This window comes from Erpetoichthys calabaricus, chromosome 3 (assembly GCF_900747795.2).
Source record: "Erpetoichthys calabaricus chromosome 3, fErpCal1.3, whole genome shotgun sequence".
Taxonomy (NCBI): Eukaryota; Metazoa; Chordata; class Cladistia; order Polypteriformes; family Polypteridae; genus Erpetoichthys; species Erpetoichthys calabaricus.
The window spans coordinates 158,281,083-158,301,560 of NC_041396.2; the positions used below are offsets into that span (position 1 = coordinate 158,281,083).

Genomic DNA, 20,478 nt, shown 5'->3' on the forward strand with positions numbered 1-20,478 from the left:
TGATTGAGAGGGAATTAGACAGGAAGTGAGGGAGTGCAAACCAGAGTGGAGTAAAGGACAACGAGAGAGAGAGAGCGAGAGAGAGAGAGCGCGCGCGAGAGAGAGAGAGAGGAATAGAAGGAGAGAGAGAGAGAGACAGAGAGAGAGAGAGGGAGGGAAAGAGGAAGAGGGAAGGAGAGAGGGACCGGGAGAGGGTGAGAGAGTGAGAGAGAGAGAAGAAGAGGGGGGTACTGTGAATCCAGGCATCTGCTCTTCACATGAATGCACTCATTTCACCGAGATCAGTCTGCAAACATGCTCTGGAAACTAGTAGAAAATGTTAAATATGAAGATATCTATGAGGTATGATGTTTTTTTCATTTTTGCATTTAAAGGAGGTGAACTGTACAACTCTTTTAATATAATAATTAACTACGAAATAGACAATAATAAACGTGTAATAATGTTACTTTGTCCAAATTTCTATTATTATAGAGATATTTGTTTCTTAGTAAACGCCAAAGTTATAATTTTCAATTGAGAAAATAACTTTATCCAGAATTTAGAAACAAAGCTTTCCGTTTTTAACTACAATATCTTAAAGTGACACATAAACGTTTGCTACATGTTAATTTTGTAAATGTACCTGAATATTGTATTTTGGTTTGCTATACAAAAATATACAATATTCTTTAAATGCACCAATTTATGAAGCCTTTAGTGCATGTTGAAAGAGCGACAAACTGTACTTAACAGTTTTTCTTTTTGTCCCAATAAGTATCTGCATTACTGGTCCAAATTAATACAAATTACACACCCACATAAACACATACACACATAAAACTGTTCCTATTCATTAGTGTAATAATAATAAAAACTATTTTTTTGTGAGCATGGACAGGTAAAGCGATATACAGTATCTATGAAAGTAAATTGATACAAATAAAATACTCATTACGAACCAATCAAACCGACACCTTTGAGTGTTCATCAATATATTAAATTATAAATATCACAAGTATTTCCTCAGTTTATGTAGTTATTGTCTACAAACATGTTAACATTTCCAAGGCCACTACAGAGAATAAGATTAAATACTTAGCTGCGAAAACAAAGACACGCGCCCGAAAGTCTTAAATTATACCATTGGATGTATTTTGTTGATTATATGAATAGGAAACAATACACAAAGGCTTCAGAAACGGGCTTATGTGGGAGTGTAAACAGCTTCTGAATAGGAGTCAATGCGTGTCTTTATAGGCTCTTTAGATCAGCCCGGCGGGTAGCCGCCCTCCAGATAACCACAAATGTCTCAGCTCTCAGAACTCTCGTCAAGCTAATTATCAACTGCAAGCTGGCAAAATCCAGTACATACTGAAATGTCTTAAACTTCAACATGGTATATTAGCTCCCCGAACTATTTAAATTAACCTATTCTATTATGTATTTGTGTGATAGATAGATAGATAGATAGATAGATAGATAGATAGATAGATAGATAGATAGATAGATAGATAGATAGATAGATAGGCGATGGACAGCAAGTAAAATAATCTTCATATGTTCAGTTTAGGGAAAATTGCATATTTAATTGCTTTGTGTTTTTTTTTTTTAATTTTGACTTTCCATTTATCTTGATGGAAATCCCTTATTTCAATCTGTGTATGTGTGTTTATAATCAGGGGCAGAAATATTTGTGTTTATGAACATACCATTGACTGATCCTTAACGGAAATGCAGATCAGTCCAGTGCATTTAAAACTGCCCAAGGCATGGCTTCCGACCAAAACCTTAATCATAGTGGAAGCCTTGTAAATGTTTAACAATATAACACTTTTTTCCTCCAAGCGTGTGCTTGCAAAGGAGGGGCCTATATTTACATTCAGCCAGCAACACGGAAATCAGCAAATGATAAATACGCCAAAATAATTTTTAATCGTATAAAATTAATCGTGGAACAAGTGATAGTTATATATTCTTTTCTATGTTGTTTTTTCCGTTTTAAGTTATCTCAAAATGAATAGTTGAGTAATTAGTCAGATATCGGGGGAAGCAGCTTCAAAAATGCAAACGTACAGTAAATAAGTGTCATTAATTGTAAATGTTCGACAAGGTAAATGTAAAAAGACGTTCATAGACCTTTGCTCAGCAGCACTGGTTGCGTCGGATATGCTGTTGACTCTTACTTGCTAAACTTTCTCCGAAAGTCTGCTTTTGCCAGCCCCCTTGTCTGATTACATCCTAGTAATTCTCAGCTGAATGAACGTCATTTACAATAGTAGGGGAGCTCTAGAGCTGACTGCTGCTTCACGCTCCATTTGCCCTCCATTCTCCCTTTAAGTATTCCTGTAATATTAATAGTCATGAATAACAATTATTCTGAGGTGGTGTAGGAAGGCAGAGGGAAGGGGCATACGAACAGTTTGAGTCTCGCCTTGGGTTGAAGAGGATTGTAAAAGGAACCAAGGGGGAAAAAATCTTCTTTCGTTTTGGGTCAATTACTGATGGATAGTCCTGGAAATACCTCAAGCCTTGTTTTGCAACCTTCAAGTCTCTTTTGATTTATTTATAATTTTACTGTGTTTTGTTGCTGCGAAAGAATTTCTTCCAGATGTTAGTCCACACATACTCGGCTATGGTGAGTAGATCTGTATTTTACAGATTTACATGTTCTATTCAAACGCCTTTGGGTTGGTATTACAGTACAATGATTCAGTGTTGCAATCGAATCTCCGTATTGTTATCAAATCGACGAGCGAAGGACACCTTAGCGGGTTAAAATAAGAAAATCATACTTTTTTGCATTTATCGCTGTGGGCAATTTAGAATGTATTTTTTCATTATTGGGAATATTACGCAGAATGATGGTCAAAAATGATTTTTCTTTATTTTATTTTCTTACACAAGTTAATTCACTGTTTTTAACTCTTTTACATGTACGCATGCATTAATGTTTTAAACGCACAGTTGAAACTGGTACACATTTTATATGATTTAATTTTTGTTTGTACACCATTTCTATGTTATTATTGATATAGCCGAAGACATAATAACAAAACTTATTGAATAAATTAATAGAAATATTTTGACATTTAATGGATGTTTTAAACACTTATATAAAAACAGATTTGTTTTATTTGGGTTAGCACAATTTATTAATAATAACAGTGTAGAAGTAAGTTCAGTAATAGTCACACTTGTGTTTATTTTAAATTTTTACAAAATTACAGTTATATCAATTTTAAACTTGAAAGCATCACTGTATCGGTCCACATTACGCTGACTTTCATTTGAGCAGACCGTTCTTTTAGAAGTTATCCGCATATTTAAGTGCGTTTCAGTATTATTCATTTGCTCTGTTTGTATTTTATGAAGGACCGGCATGATGGAGTTCCAAGCCATAGTTCCAGACTGTCTCAGTTGGGATCTGTATCTCAAGGACCTTATTCCAGCGCTCCACCACTCTCCCATACACCTTCTTCGGACTTTCAGCCTCCGTACTTCCCTCCTCCTTATCAGCCTCTTCCGTACCATCAAAGCCAGGATCCTTACTCCCACGTCAACGACCCTTACTCCCTGAACTCTCTTCACCAACCGCAGCAACACCCCTGGGGGCAGAGACAGCGACAAGAGGTCGGATCGGAAGCTGGCTCCTTGTTGCCCCAGCCTCGGGCTTCATTGCCTCAGCTCTCTGGACTGGACCCCAGGCGGGACTATCCTTCTGTCAGGCGACCAGATGTTCTGCTTCATTCGGCACACCATGGCCTCGACTCTGGGATGGGAGACAGCTTGTCCTTACATAGTATTGCGCACGCTGGAATGGAAGAAATTCAAGTGAGTCGTACAGGTTGCCTTAATGTTTGTATGTACATGAATACATAATTGAGCTTTTAGCACACTAATTTCTGTTCGGTCAACGAAAATTAAAAGTCCAAACATCAATTATTTTTAAAATAAATATTTTGAACTGTAAGTCCCCCCAGCCCCCAACGTTGTTTAAGGGCCATTTTGTTTCCTTGAATATCATAAGTTTATTTCAAATCAGAGTCTATATTTTGGTTAAATGTAGCAGTTTACTTACCACTGAAAAAATCCATATACTGTATTGTTTTTACCGGATGAATCACATGCCAGTTTTGTTGTACCTTTCATCCAGTAATATAAAACAAACTAAAATGCCAATAATACATCATAAGCAAGATGAGGATTGGAATAGTTTTAACCTTTTATATACCCACTCAGTTGCAAACATTAACTTACACACATATTTTGAGCATCAATTGTTTTCTACAATGAAACTGTGGCAGCAATAAAAGTAACGGCATAATTATTTTAAATTCAATGTTACTGCTTTAGAATTTGTACACCTTCAAATCGACAGCTTGTTACTAAACGGAACACTTTTAGAGTTTGGTCTATTCCCCAAAATACCATCTCCCAACCCTATAAATCACTTGTTTTTGTATTTTGTAATATTGTATTACAATAATAGCATAATACTTATTATGTTTAAAGCTATATATACACATGCACCCATATATATATATATATATATATATATATATATATATATATATATATATATATATATATATATATATATATATATATATATATATATAGTGAGAGAAAGAGAGAACACAGTGTAAACAGGTATGTCGTCTCGGACATTTACATTGATTCCAAATTAGATAAGAAGAACATTTGATTGTATTTCTACTGTTTACCTGGAAGTTATTGAACTGCATACAGTTTCATTATTTTCATTATTAATGAAACCTGACACTATTGCAATGGCTTATAACCAAGTGCAGATGGATAAAAGAAAAAATGGAGGATGGATGCTGTTTTAAACCTATTTTTTTCTGAATATTTTGTTAGTTTAAGATCATAAACTGTAAGGTCATACTTATAGTGTATTTTGGCATAGAAGTGCATTTAAGTTACGTAAAATATGCACAAGTATTAATGCAGTACTTTATTTCTAATGAAAACATTTTTAAAAGATATGCTCTGATAATTTACTAAATGTAGTTAACATATATTTATTTTAATTCAATTTTTCAATATAATAATAATAATAATAATAATCCGGTCACATAACTATTCGTTGATTTTGTGGAAATTATAAGTGGCGCTTTTTTCAGTGGCGACTTGTATATTCTTCAAAAGGGCCTGCGCCTGCCGGTATATTATATTCAGTGCAACCGTAAACAGAATTTTTCTATCCGCATTAACTATTCAGTATACGTTTAGTTACTTCATCGATATTGCCTATTATATTCCGGACATCGTCACATATAATCTGCGACATTTTACCCATATTCTCTTTTTTATTATTATTATTTTTAATTTATTATTTTTTTGTGTACTCGTTTTTATTATTACAATAGTATCATAAACAGAGCAATAGGTATTGTTGATTATCAGGTATATTTATAAAATAAATTTTTAACCTCTACACCTTCTCTTTTCACGATATATTCTTCTTGTTCTTAGTCTTAACTATTGATTAATCTGGATGTTTTTAAACTGGTGTTTAAGTACACATAAACAATGTTTTTTACGTTATGTTTTAACGACCTTGTCATTTTTAACTAAGGCATGTACAATTAAAACTCTAAGAGTTTTTTGCCTTATTTCCGCATTTAGTGCTAATTAAATTTTTACTATGCTCTTTGCGACTATTAAATGCCAGCATGCTGTGAGAATATCCTGTACAGAAACAGCGGGCGGTCATAATTAGATAGAAAATAAGACAAGAGTGTTCTCGTTAACTACAATAACTACTTTAAAAATCACTTTACTGGAGAAGTGAGAATTCTTAAATAGTTTATATGCCAAGGAGAACACCTAATATGCATACGTATATTTTTCATGTCATATATCATAAATTATTTCAATTATAACAACAATCAATGTAAACAATGTAAATAATCGTGTGAAAAATGTTACAGAATATAACGCGGTGTAAATTGTAAAGGAAATTAATCCGATAGTTGATCGCCTAAAATATCGACTAAAAAGTTTGCCACCAACTGAAACATTTCTTACTTTGATGATGATAATGATGATGATGATTATTATTATTATTAGTAGTAGTAGCCGTCATTTTAGTAAGCTGCCGAAAAGCCTTACGTACTGAAAAACACAAACAAACAAATGTAAAATAATAAATAGCAACGCATGTACAATCCAAGTACCAAAAGGTAAATATGTTAATTAATAAAAAGGAGTAAGGCCCGAAATTTGTGTAAACACACACACGTTGTTGCCATATTTTGATATAAAATATATATATATATCACAGTGCATTCTGATAGTAAGTGTATAATTGTTTTGAAACATCACCTTAAGGGCGATTTATTATGCTGATAGATAGATAGATAGATAGATAGATAGATAGATAGATAGATAGATAGATAGAGACTATGTAATAAACTAGTTGCCTAAGCATATTCATTAAAAAGCATCCATCCATCCATTTTCTAAATGACGATCGCCAGATACCCTTTAGATGACGTTGAAGCAAATGATTTTCTGTGTACATCTAAGAATACTTTACCTAAAATTCATTAACGTAATTGGGCCATCCGGAGTAAATTTATATGTATAGACAGATAAAAATGTTCATGCATAACAAAGGTTGTAGCACCTTTTTTATTGAAAGACTATATTATTTCATGGAATTTGATTTTCCTGCCGATTTTTTAAATTATGAAGCTCTCAGCTGGTTTAATATAAATGGAAATAACACAATCTGCACTTCAAAATGACATGATTTATATACAGACCTGTATAATATCCAGTCAATTTAAATACCTATGTTACTGATCTTTGCTGTTTTGATATTCCCAGACAGTTGAGGACGCCAGTAACAGTGGCATGAGTCTTTTGGACCAGTCTGTGATTAAAAAAGGTATAGTATTGATACAGTTTTTTAGATAAACATAAGAGATAAACATAAAAGAGATAAACATAAAAGGCACAAATGATAAGCAGGACATTAATGTTTATATTTGTGTATAAAGTGCTTTTTATATTGTTATTTATAAAAGCAAACCTTTACACGCATAAACTCCCACTGACCAAGAAATGAATGACAAAAAAAAAACCAAAAAAAAAACAAACAAACAACAAAAAAAAAAAAAAAAACAGCAACATTACTGTCGCACAAGCCAAAGCGCTTAAAATGTTCATATTCTAAAATTATCATAAAATGATGTTGAACTCTTGGAAACTTAGTAAGGGCTGCATACAAACAATTCTTTTTAAGGAAAAACTTTATTTACAGAGTAAAATTGCATCGTAACTATAACGCCTTATGAAAGGTTTGTCTTGTATCAGATGTACAAAAAGATAGATGATATCAATTGTTTATCCTGTTATTTATTCTGTAATATTAATCGTTCTTGTAGTCTTTGAAAGTTGGAAAGATAATATTTCTATAGTCATACAGCATCCGTCTTGCCAATTGTCTCCTGGTGTCTTTTCAAATACTTTTTTATATTTATTCAAAAACGTGAAAATAACACTAGATATCTATTATTTATGCAGCATTCGTTTTTTAGTGCCTTAAGGCTAACGCATATTTATATAACGCATTATTTGGAAAGAAATAATGCCATACAGAGAATGGGAACGAAACGTTCAAAGTAACGGAAAGATACGTAGTAAATGTGCACCTTATTACTCTAAACAGCTCACATTCTTTTTTTATTAATTATTCTAATAAACAGTTAAAAATGATAATAAAAGTGTTACAACAAACTATGTTTGTATCGTTTAATAATCATCCGATCGACGCACGCCTTACTTCAGAAGTCAGGGTGTGATTTTAAATATTTCAGCCTGCTTAGCATTTGGCCCAATGTACCCATCTTCCAATGAAAGAGGTAAACAGCAATGATTAAAGGGCAAATAGGTATTGCGTTTTACACACGTTTTGATAATGTTAAAATACAATATGATATTAAAAGAAATAGTTAATAATATCCAAATTTCTTTTTACTAAACTGGTTTCATCCAATTTAAGAGTCGCGGGGAGCCAGTGCCTATCGGAGCAGCACAGCGAACGACACTGCGGAAAATCCTAAACTGGGCGCCTGTTCATCGCATAACACACTCAAGTACAAACCAAGCTCACTCATATTGGCCAGTCACAGTCGTCTATTAACTTTAATACGCTTTTCTCTGAGAAGTGCGAGGAAAAAACGGAAAACCACATGAGCACTGGGAGAACGTTCAAAGTTCACACAAAAAGTAACTGGGACCTACGTAGTCTTATTTAGTTCTCAAATAAACAAATTTTTTGCAAATTGCTATTTAGGTATTCCTTGATTTTAGTTCTTTCGAAAGTGTAACGCATTTAAAATTAAAAAACGAAAAAAAGATTACATCTTCAAATAAAACACACACACACACACACACACACACATATGTATATATATATATATATATATATATATATATATATATATATATATATATATATATATATATATATATAACGATAAACGCTTAACTAATCCTGTTACAATCGGACTAACCCTGGGCAGAACCCACTCAAGCACCCGTAATCAAATGAGTCCAATGTAGAAGCCGCGATTAACTTAACACGCTAGCTTTGGATGTTGGGATGTGGGTAGAAGTCGGAGAACCTGCAGAGTCCACACAGACAACGACCGGAGGCAGGATCTGACCCCAGGCCATGAGATCAGCAGATAGATAGATCCACTTGGGTAATTATTCGTGTGTTTTACGTGAACATAGATAGATAGATAGATAGATAGATAGATAGATAGATAGATAGATAGATAGATAGATAGATAGATAGATAGATAGATAGATCAAAAGCTGTATTCAGAATTTGATGTTCGCTAATTCAAACGGAATGGATCTGTTAAATATTTTTATAATAGAATTAAGGCACATAAGTAAAAGTGTTTTTACTCTGTACAGACCAAATTACGTCAGATGTTGACTCTTGGTTTCTGTACACTTCTATTGTTAATTAATTGAGCTGCAAAAGTCTACCAAGCGTCTACTGAGATTTTTTCACGTCTTGCATTACTTCTGTGGCTCAATATTTTGTGTAGGTTTTATGCAATACACTTTATCTTTATTAATATATCACTCCGCCTTATAGGTTTTTGCACATTCAGGACGCGCTTACCTTCACCCTTACTCCCTCCCCACCAGGATAATGCAGGCAAATATAACCGACAGCATATGTTTATATATTTACTCATTTCCATAAGCTTGCAATTCCATTTACAATTACAAGCATGTTATTCTCCAATATTACTGATTGCTTCTATGTATAATTTGTGATTTTTTTAAAACTTCAGAAATGTAACAATCAGCCTTCCTTGTCAACTATTTTGATACTATAAGTAGATAATTATTTACGTACGTTTGGATAGTTTTCATAACAACCATTCTCTAAAAAATTGAGAAAATCTTTTCAATTCATGCATGTATTAAAATGAAATCAGCTGAACTTATAATAAATTACTTTCTTCTCATAAGTACTTTTCCATTTGCAAGTGCAATTTAACAAACTTGTGTACGTCTACAAACTAATCGTAATGAAATGGCTACCTTTTCCACCAACCGTTTAGGTAAAACTTTAAAAAGTTTCAAATTAGAAATTTTGAGCGAACACTCAGCCTTACGGAAAGTCGTTTAATGCTGAATTTTCCAAGTACCCTGTAATTCAGGCTATTCCACTGCCAGTTTAATCTCTTTTGTCGCATAGGCGGTCAAAACACCTCCTGTTGTCTTTTGCTCAAAGATCATATTTACAAGGACATATTTGCTGATGACCAAGATCGTGTTTTATTTCGTGTTGTGAATAATCACCGTAACATCACTCTCTGCTAAAAGATCTCAGGGAGACAGGATTTAACACACATACCTCAAGGAGGGAATGTTCCTTGAATGGGGTAACTAAATACCTTAAGGGCGATTTACAGTAGCCAGTCTATCAGGTCTGTGTGTATAGTCTTTAGGAGTAAGAGAGACTAATGGACTGCGTCTACGTAAATGAGATTTTTTTCTGGAATCTGCTATGAAGATCGAATCTTAAGCAAGCAATAGTGATTTTAAAAATACTATACTATGTTAGTGTGTGCTTAAACATGTGTTATGTTTATGGACTTTGGATACCCCCATATATATATATATATATATATATATATATATATATATATATATATATATATATATATATAAAAATAAAGTAGGGCAGTTAAAAAGCTGTTTAGAGATTCGTGTTTCCAAACCTTTCTCATATGAGACAAATATAATTAGAAATCACTGCCCTGCAAAGACCTTGTTAATGTTTGTATGGACTGGTTGACATTTCTAAAGTAATTTAGTTAAGGGGAAATGAGTTGGTCCCAGAAGAGAGAGCAAACGAGTCGAGTTAAAGTAGCCGGCGTGATGAATGACTTTTTCACGTGGTGATCTCCAGAGCTCGTTTAAGGCTAATTTTCTGTATTAGCCCCCGTTGAGCTATTAATACAATAGTCAGGGACCATGGCCCCTGTCTTTTGGTTGCCCCATTAGAGCTAACATTAAGACATAGCGCTTGAACTCTAGTCTGATGATAATGGAAGGCTTTTTTAAACACTACTAATATGGATTGGCAGAGGGTGGTTAATACGATTTGAAGGGGCTGGTCAATGAGCAATCAATAATGTAATAATGAGAATGCTGTGCTACATTAGCGGTCTAAAAACCATCAAGACGTAAAACATTTTAACCCTTCCCTTTAAACACTCGCCTAAAAAGTTAGACTCTCATAAAATCGGATGTTTTCTTTGTAGTTAGGATTTTCCACTGCATACAGGTATAAATGTTTTTCCATTATAATCAAAACAATTATAACGAAACCGTTTAAATGTTAATTTAACAGCAAAACACTTCACATACTCGTGTAATTCGTTTCAATTAGTTCCATATGCTCTCAAGTTTATCTTTTGCTTCTTTTAAACTTCAATTTTATATTAACATGAACGAGCAATTCCCTGTTTGATTTATCTTCGAGGAGCTAGGTTTAATTATGACAAGATACAAAAAAAGTATTACAAAGAATAAATAAGTGAAATAAAATACATTTGTTGCTTTAATTCGTTCTTCGTGCATTTCATTTAATCCAGATAAAAGATACTAGCTAAAAATTATCAGTTTAATGCAATCTGCGTAAACATAAAGGAAACAACTTTGAAAATAATACTTCAAGTTAGCCAGTATCACATTCCACCGTATCAATCTGCATACCGAGTAACAAAATTAATGTGTATTCTCTTCAAACTCAGTAACTCATGATGTGGTAAAATAAATTGCAAATGTAAAAGTTCTCACAATTCCAGAGAAGATCAAAGCATTGTAATACGTGCTAAGCATGTCTCGTAGAAACCGGACATGACAAGGATACCGGGAATGAAGACTTTATAAGGGACGCCAAGCTTATCATTCTCAGACAACGCTGGTAAAATTATGTTGTACTGACATGCTGTATATACTATGTTTGGACAAAGTAGCCCGAAGGCACCGAAAATACGTATTTATTTTAAACTTAATTCAATCTTATAGACTCAGTCTAACAGAAGAGGAATTAATACAATATCCACCTGAATGTATATTTGATTTTTACTCAAAGTTTCTGGGTACAACATGGTCGATGTTTATAACATAGTTACACTATTGTAAAGATCGTCCGTGCTGTACAACCTAAGATCATATGTACATCATATGTCAGCTAAAGAATATGCCTATATATTCCTGTTTCCATTTTTAGAATGAAACTGCTGTTATATTCAGCAACGTGCTGTTTTGCAGTAATGGTTATTAAAAAGGAATCCATTTATTACTGACTGCCGAAAGATCTCGTAAAAAGACATCATAAACAGTCTTTGTGTTCGTGCCTTAGAATGCTGTTTTCAATTCCAGCAAGTTCAACTGCATCGATTTTTCAGGAAATTACGTCAAATAAAAAAAATCATCGCAGTACAAACATAGTATGTGTTTGCACAGCAGACATACTACACGGTAATAGTTTTGTTTTACGTTTTTACAGGGGACGAATTGTAATGCTGATTGTGTGTACAAGCAGTCTTGAATATGCAGACACACACGGTGATCCGGCTGGAATCAGTGGCTTCATGTTTTTAATCCTGATACTCACATACAAGCGGCTAGGTTTCATCGTTTAATAAGCGAGGAAATACAAGTGAAGTTGATTCCTCACAGTTATATGCACGCTTTTTCAAAATTGCAAGATATCACTCTGAGTTAAGATTACGCTATAAGGTTAAAAAACTTTCATTACGTGTCACATATACATAAAGTCATCAGTTTGAGCGTTTGCATTTATTGCGTAAACAATAAATGCAGCCCACCACCTGCATGTCTTAGAGTTGTCAAAAGAAAAGGCCCTGCTCACTGACCAGCTGTGAACCTGTGCGCCTGTGTATTCGGAAATGTGTGGGCATCTTTAAGACTGTTTTAAATGGAGGTGCGAATCACTATTCTATAGGAGGAAAAAAAAACTGACAAAATTTAGTCACAAGACAGCGTCCTTTAAATGCTAGTTTATTTTTTAATACTGTATTTAAATATAATATATAGCACTGCCACATTTTTCGTTTGTTTTCGTATAACATGGAAAAATATTTTGCTTTTTCATCTAGTGTGGTGCATATTTGTATTTATCTATAATAATTTAAACCCATTCTTTAAATAATTTAACTTCTTCTGTTATGTATCGCTCATTTAATGTTAGAATCTCAAAACTTGGTAATTATTCTTCTTACAAACTCTGGAATTAAAGTGATATTCCTGAAAAATAAACCTCAACGTCTAAAGAGAAGTTAAATTTCAGTGTATGATTGATCCTAATCCAGGAGACGCACACGGTCATTGTCTGGGTGAAGAGCTTTCTAAAGGAACCACAGGCCTCTTCTCACATCGCAAATACTTTCGTGTTATGTTGATCAGATACTTTTAATTAGGCTGTTGTGGATCTATGGATGATTGTATCTTGCCATGGACTTGTGCCTCATCCAGGCATAGGCCAATTAATATCTTTCGCTCGACATGGCCGGGATAGGTTCTGGCTTCCCGTGACCCTGAAATGGGTTTAACAGATCAATAAGTGGATGGTATACAACATTAATGACGTATAATGTTTTATAGCATCTTTATTTCCGCTCATTTATTATGTGAATGGTAGAGGCATAGATGACAACAACTTGACGACCAGTCCGAGTGTGAAAATTATATACTGTATATAAAAAGCCGACTTTAAAGTAAATATTCTTTCTATATGAACTGTCAGCAAATATAATTTCAGTAGCTAGTAGATGTGAATTAGTATCTTAATTGAGACTTGCGTGATATATTCTGCATGTATAAAGTGAACTGGGCCTTGGAACGAGGAACTATAGAAACATACTAAATGTTGGTCAAGGACTCGCAATACGAACAGATGGATAATATTTTATTGATCCCCGAAATAAATACAAATAAATAAATAGCTTTGTAGTAAACAATGTGCAGATTTCCAATCTCTTCATTTCAAATCACGGTAAAATTAAGTATTTGCAATTTATATGAAAAGCACTAAACAGCTTTATGTACCTGAGAAAATTAATCAATTTCGGCTTTTTCTTTGGTCAAAGCACATATGTGTCAAGTTTTAACGAAAATTATAAATAAACATAATAAATTAATATTGTCAGGATTTATTGTTCACATTTTTCATTTCTGTTTTGTTAACTTTAAAATGTACGAGTAACTGAAACTTTACTAAGCAAGTTCAGAAATAGATGATATGGATAAATGCATTTTTGTTAGACGTACTTAAATCTAGGTTATTTCTATAATAAAAGTAAACGATACTGAAAGTGAATAATAATAAAAAATATTATTAATAATAACGATACGTATTATTGTATTTTTCAGTTCCTGTTCCTCCAAAGAGCGTAACGTCACTGATGATGAGCAAAGATGGTTTAATTGGTGGAATAACTGTCAATATAAATGAGGTGTTCTGCTCTGTACCTGGACGCTTGTCCCTACTGAGTTCCACTTCTAAATATAAAGTAACCGTAGGGGAAGTGCAAAGACGTTTGTCCCCACCAGAGTGCCTAAACGCATCTCTTTTGGGAGGAGTGCTTAGAAGGTAAGGAAATCTATCTATCTATCTATCTATCTATCTATCTATCTATCTATCTATCTATCTATCTATCTATCTATCTATCTATCTAATAAACACTAATCCTAAAACAGAAAGAAACAATTTTATTATATATTTTTATTGTGTCCTAAGAGATACGATGACCGGCTATTACAGTTTACTTTATTATTAGGTGGGTGTATTATGCCTACTAAAATGTGCGCTAGTCAGAAATATAGAGTGGAAGTGGCAGTTAGTCTTGTATTGTATCTAAAGTGAAATTACTGGTAGAAGAGAGCAATATTCACTTTTAACACTTTGTATTTTCCATTTAAAGGGCAAAATCCAAAAATGGTGGAAGATCCTTAAGAGAGAAACTAGAGAAGATAGGACTGAATTTACCTGCAGGCCGGCGCAAAGCAGCAAATGTCACTTTACTAACGTCACTTGTAGAAGGTAAGACGATAACTTTGTAGCACCTTGACAGCTACAATGTTTTCTATAAGTAGATATCCTAAACAAAATACTCGGCACCAGTCATACACGTATGGAGTTTTTGCTGCATGCACTATTAATATTACATTTTGTAACAGAGGGTGATATGAAACATTATATTTTAACTTTACCTGTTTTTGGCAATGGTTTGAAAATATGTTAACTGCTTTTCATTTGCATATTACGGGCCTAATACTAAAATAGTACAATAATTAGTCAATCGATGGATTTGCTAGATAAATATATTTTAATAAACAAATGATTCGTAGATAAACCATAAAGTCACTCGGTTTACGTTTTAATACAGTGATATGGTCTGTGCTACCACAACAATAATAGCATCGTATTGGTATCATTAAATGTAACTATTTTTGCGCATTCGAAATCTTGCACAGTCCCTGAGGCAGAGCTTTCAAGGTTTTATAGTTCTAATGCCTTATTCCAGAGGGACCATCACATAATCTACTGGAATCCCCCTAGAGCTTCACTTTCTATAGCTACTGTGTCTTATTTCTATGGTTTAACAGTACATCAGTGGGAGTCTGATGACACCTACCTCTGGAGGGGGGAAACCTAAAACCGCGTGTTGAATGGAAATGGCAATTATCATTAAAATAATAATTTTCATGATTTTATTTTAAAGTAAACTATGCATTTTTTCATAAAGGTTTACGCAGATTGATAGTTTAACATTCAACGTGTCTACTTAACTTTGCTTTAGTTGTGGAAATGTAATGTTAGTGTTCTGCACGTTCGACAAGCACTTGATTTATAGTGAGATCTACAGAGGATATATTTTGGAAAGAAACCCAAGCTTTTATAATGACATATTTATTTATTTACATCTAACATGTGTTTTTTATATAAGCAGTGATTTTAAAGTTTATGTGTACACTAATATTTTCTCTCTCATTCAACCGCCCCCCGTCCCCCACCCCTTTTCCACTTTAGGAGAAGCAGTGCATTTGGCTAGGGATTTCGGATACATTTGTGAAACTGAATTTCCTGCTAAGGCTGTATCAGAATACTTAAACAGACAGCACACAGATCCAAACGAGCTTCACACAAGGAAAAATATGCTGTTGGCTACAAAGTGAGTATGTTTTTCTTTTTCTTCTTCACTATTATTTATTTATTTATTTATTTATTTATGTTTCGGCTGTGGTGTTCGTTATCCAAATTAAAGCCTGTAACGGTCAGTTTTCAGTTTGAGACCTGTGCTAATTTCAACGTATTCAGTAATTTGCAACACATAAAAATGTCATTGTGTGTTTTCACGAATAAGCATCACGTTTAAATTAATGTACGCATAGTATAATACGATCTCTTCATGCAAATGAAACCAATGAAAATAACCGCTCTTTATTCTTAATAGATTTTTTATTATTTACTTTATTATTTAATTCATTTTGACGGTAATGGATTACGTGCAAAGCATTTATTGTGCAAAACGGCTGGAACGTTTCTCTTAATAATGCTAGACTACAATACAGTAATTTGGAACATGAATTTATTTTTCAGTTTATAAAATGTTATTTTCAGAACCTATCATATAGATATATCGGTGTTGATCATAGTACACGCTTGGAAAGGTTCCCGTCTTTATCGGTGATGCTTACCTGTTTTAACGGCTCTTTCATTTTGATTATCAGTGTCACTAGAGAGCTGAGATTAGCAGCTGACAACATTTTCAGGCAGAGGACACACCCCATGTATTAAGGGTGATATCAGAACACTGCGACCATACAGGCATCTGGATTGGTCCCCTTTTGAGATTTCAAAGACCACAAAGCCGACTATAAGCAGGAATGCGCATATGTACATACAACACTAAAATTACATGTAACGACGTAACACACCATTCTCAAATCAATTTAATTCAATTCAGTCGCGGGGTCATGAGCCTATCCTAGCTATCTTATGCAGAAAGCAGGAAACCACCATGGTTATGGCGACAGACCATAATAGGGGGCAGCACACGCACATCCATCTTCATTCATTTACGGGAGCCAATTTACAATGGCCAAGACTTCAGTGTTTGGGAATATAGGAGAACAATTGGAGGTAAACCAAAGGGGAGAGACGTCAACAAAGTAGGGCAGTGTGGCGCAGTGGTTAAAGCTTTAGACTTCAAACCCTGAGCTTGTGTGTTCATATCCTGTCACTGACACTGACCCTGAGCAATTCACTTCTCCCGCCTGTGCTCCAGTTGGAAACAGAGAAGAAATGTAACCAACTGTAGCTCAAATGTTGTAAGATTCTTTGGATATAGGCGTCGGCCAAATAAATAAATGTAATATAATTTTGAACATTTGCATCAGCACACAGTTTTGTACCATTGATTGTTATAGCATGCCGTTTTCAACGCCTATGTCAAAACTCTATAACACACACACATAACCACCCATACAATCAGATTGTGACACAGACTACGAATGCCGTGAATATATATATATATATATATATATATATGCAATTTATTCATCATGCGTTTTTGCTCCATCCCATAATAACGAATTAAGTCATTCTGCACATGACTCAACGATTAAACGAATTAAGTCATTCTTAACAATGACTTAAGTTGAAAAGATAAACAGAAAAACGGATGGAAGTGTGAATTTTTTAAACAAGTATATTTATTTTTTAATGAAACTTATTTTATTAAACTCATTTGCATATTATTATTATTATTATTGTTGTTATTGTTGTCGTGGCTGTTACTGTTATCATTGTTGTTGTCGTCCCCAGGCAACTTTGTAAGGAGTTCACAGATCTTCTGGCTCAAGACCGTACGCCTTTGGGTAACAGCAGACCATCTCCTATTCTGGAACCGGGCATCCAAAGTTGTTTGTCTCATTTTAGCCTCATCACTCATGGTTTTGGTTCTCCAGCTATATGCGCTGCCCTTACAGCTCTCCAAAACTATCTAACAGAAGCCTTGAAAGGACTGGACAAGATGTTCTTGAACAACAACACCCCAAACAGGCACACATCGGGGGAGGGACCAGGCTCTAAGAATGGAGATAAAGACGAAAAACACAGGAAATAAAATAATAATTATAAAAAAAAGATTTATATATTAGCTTTAACATATTGCATTTTATTTGGAAATGGAAGATCTACTTATGTATGTGTGAGTGTATATATAGTATATATACATATATATCATATACACACACACACAGAGAGCGAGAGAGAGAGAGAGAGAGAAAGAGAACGGCATTGCGTCAACAAAGTTGAAAAGGATTTGGTCACCAACTTAAATTTTATGTACTGAACTTTTAGCTGGTTATTGAAACACTCCTTGGTGTGACTTGAAACTATATATCTATATATTCTTTTTTTATATACCTTGGATTCAGTAAATTCACTGCTCTTTGGGTTGTGGTTCGTCAACATTTTAAGGATGAGCAACTTTCTTTCACAGTTTGTAAACTTATCATTTTCCCACTGTATCATCAAGCAAACAACCCCTTTCCCCTTCCGCCTGTAAGACAAATTCGTTTGGATATTTCAACTTTTCAGGATGTGCTATTATAATTGTTTCCCTGTTAACTCTTTGGAAAAGAGTTACTGTGATAGAGCATAGCCCTTTTTTTCAATACAAGCTTTAGCTTGTTGTCATCAACCTTCATTTTTACTTGATAAGGTGGGAAATGTGGATATGGGAGATGCGGGGAGGAGTTTGTGATAACGTTCAATACCAGCATCAGAGCTCTGTTGAAAGTTTGTCCTGGAATCATTTTTGTCGATATTGTCAGGACACTATGACAGTTGTTTAATTAAAATATACTTGGCGTAAATTTGTTCTGAGCAGACTTTAAGAGACTCGGTATTTTCTCTTATTCTTGGGGTGTTTATTTTAAACAGCACTTAAGGGAAAATAAAAACATAGCTTTACTAAATGGGCATGTACATGGTAAAATGACAAAGAAATGTACTGCAGGTTTACAAAATTTACATATATAAAATCGAACTATTATAATGAGACATGTATTTCAAGACAATCTTGGTTTAAAGCAAAATATTACACCTTATGATCACTCATATGAAATGCAAAAAGTTGCAACTGTATAATGAGCGATCTTAATGAAACACTTACAAGTATTTTGGCATATTTGTGAAAAGAATTCTATGGAGCCAACCGGAAACGCGTGAGCTACTAAGTAACAATAACTGTGGTTACTTATGTGAGATGACAAACGCACGTCAGCACACACACTAACGTATTGAGAGCAAAGGGCTGCATTTTAGTTCCTACCGAAGAAGTATTTAAAGAGGGTGTATGATATTGAAGGTACGATTCAATGTCAACGGTAACCATTCACTTGAAAAACCTGAAATTACCCATCTAGTTATTGTGAAATGATTTTAAAAAGACGCTGCTGACATCTAGCTCCCCTGTTCTGCATGCTAAGGATATAATTAAAAGATTAAGTTAATTACATTCGCAATCATGACTAAATCACAAGGCGTTTAGTCAGGATTTTAGTTTTCACCTAACAAGGTATATGGAAGGAAGTTATGTTCTATATAACTATGCTCTTGTAAGGATAGCTACTGTATACATCTATGTGTGTGTGTGTGTGTATACACACATTATAATGCACGCCATGTAGTTTCAAGAATTGTGTGTATTACGTATTCAAATGCAAATATCAAGATTTGGGAGACAATTGGAAGGTAATCAGCAGATTTCACAAAAGGAAAAACATTTAGACAAAGACAATTAAATGATTTGAGTAATTTCCTTTCGTACCATATATTCTAGATTTTTTGCACCTTTACTATTATACCAAAATTAAAAAAATATTTTCATTTATTTTGTTACTAGAATACTAATGCTTATACTAGTTCTTCAAAATATAACTCTAAAGAAGTATGCATTCACATTATGAAGAATTAGTAAATTATTGTTTTCTGGGCCACAATTTATATAATGAATGTATATTTAAAAATAGAAATTGAAAATACTTGAACTGTACCTACAGAGCATCTTATATCAATGTTCACCTTATAATCGTTCCTAATTAAAACAATTCAATCTCATGAAAGGAAAATATGCCAAAATATGTGTAATTCTTTTCATTTTACATATGCGGATTATTTCAATTACCTGCAATTAGAAGTAATGAAAATTACAATTGAAAAATCACTATTTCTTTCATTGGTTCTCCTCTAGGGGTAATTTCTGGGAGGGGGTGGGGGGTGGACTGGGTGGGTGATGTTTGTGTTAATGTTTGTATATATTTATTTATGCCTAATTTAACGGGAATTTGTAAATATGGTGAGCAAGTAGTTTGGATTATTTATCTGTGATTATACCTCTGTGAGTGGGTGAAAACGCTTGGCTTTAGGTAGTATTTTAGAAGTTTGTTTTTTTTTTTATTATTATTATTATTTTTTTCTGTTCTATAGACAAGTTGTCCTGGTGATGGGTAGAAATTGGTTCTTGTCCAGTGATGATCTCATTTATATCAAAATAAACTTTGTGTTTTGTTGTATTTTATTCACGTGTTTTGAATATGTTGTCTTATTCCAGGAAAGACATGCCTAATTGGATTTCTATGAATTAAACGAATACTTTGAATACTTGTGAGCTGTGATTTACATTGGAAGCAGTCTATGTTTCACGTAAAAGCGAAAGGTCTATCTATCTATCTATCTATCTATCTATCTATCTATCTATCTATCTATCTATCTATCTATCTATCTATCTATGTTCACGTAAAACACAAGAATAATAACCCAAGTGGAGTCGTTAATTTAGTTCAGGGAACGAATATGTCGTGCTGAAGAGAAATACAAATATAGAATAT

General features: G+C 33.7%; 1 protein-coding gene across 2 annotated transcripts; it reads left to right on the forward strand.

Moving 5' to 3' along the window:
• The first annotated feature begins 88 nt into the window (after positions 1 to 88).
• Positions 89 to 20,168, forward strand: tfap2b (transcription factor AP-2 beta). 2 transcript variants are annotated; one of them, XM_028797444.2, is made up of 7 exons: positions 89 to 342; positions 3,355 to 3,813; positions 6,838 to 6,898; positions 13,951 to 14,170; positions 14,502 to 14,620; positions 15,611 to 15,752; positions 17,408 to 20,168. In XM_028797444.2, the coding sequence occupies exons 1-7, from the start codon at positions 262 to 264 to the stop codon at positions 17,706 to 17,708; spliced, it is 1,383 nt and encodes a 460-aa protein (XP_028653277.1). In that variant the 5' UTR covers positions 89 to 261; the 3' UTR covers positions 17,709 to 20,168. The 2 variants fall into 2 exon arrangements, with proteins under 2 accessions (XP_028653277.1, XP_028653279.1); XM_028797446.2 differs by lacking the exon at positions 89 to 342 and adding an exon at positions 2,090 to 2,617.
• The last annotated feature ends 310 nt before the right edge of the window (positions 20,169 to 20,478 follow it).